Raw genomic sequence first — 766 nt, 5'->3', positions numbered from 1 at the left:
AATTTATTTCTTTATTGCCATGGGGGGCTAAACATAGAGGGGGAAAACAAGGACAGACAAAGGGTTTAAGTTGATTACATCAACCCGAGCGTGTAATTGGTACTTATTTAATTGAGCCCAAAAGGGTGAAAGGCAAAGTCGACCTCGGTGGAATTTGAACTCAGGATATATATATATATATATATATATAGACTGAAATAAACCACAAAAACATGTGAAATATCACTCTCCTGTCCAACACATGTTTTCTGTAAAGTCTTTACGTAATCACTGAAGATATCAGAATTTACAAGATGGGATATTAGATTAAGTTATTTTAGAAATTCCTTTAATCTGAGATTATATGGGGATTAGGAACCAATTAATTTTAAAAAAAAACAAATATGGAAAACAAAATCAGAAGGAAACTGATATAGTTTCAGGAATAGAACAAACACACACACAACTACATACAACACGCACACACTTACAACTACATCCAACACACACACAATTACATACAACACACACATGCAAACATACATACATGCACACACACACACACACACACACACAGAGTTTCCCTTGCCCTTTACTCCATGTTGCAAAAGCACTGCTCTCTGCTACTATCTATATCATCAAAATTTTAATGACCTTCCCTCCTGATGTAAGTTAGAGGATTGCCTCCACACGAGTGAGTGTATATAAAAGTTGTGACACAAATCCAGTTCAAGTGATGATGGGTGTAGAACCGATGTCAATACTTACTGTTCATCAACTCCCTGTT

General features: G+C 35.8%; 1 protein-coding gene across 1 annotated transcript in view; it reads right to left on the bottom strand.

Moving 5' to 3' along the window:
• Positions 1–766, bottom strand: part of LOC106875494 (bone morphogenetic protein 7) — a 24,302-nt gene that overhangs the window by 8,589 nt on the left and 14,947 nt on the right. Inside the window, 1 exon segment of the mRNA XM_052975888.1 lies at positions 748–766. This exon segment is cut by the window's right edge and continues 69 nt beyond it. Within this exon segment, the coding sequence (XP_052831848.1) occupies positions 748–766 (19 nt within the window).

This window comes from Octopus bimaculoides, chromosome 23 (genome assembly GCF_001194135.2).
Source record: "Octopus bimaculoides isolate UCB-OBI-ISO-001 chromosome 23, ASM119413v2, whole genome shotgun sequence".
Lineage (NCBI taxonomy): Eukaryota > Metazoa > Mollusca > Cephalopoda > Octopoda > Octopodidae > Octopus > Octopus bimaculoides.
Note: the sequence above shows the minus strand (reverse complement) of the source record. Positions and strands in the feature narration are given on the sequence as shown.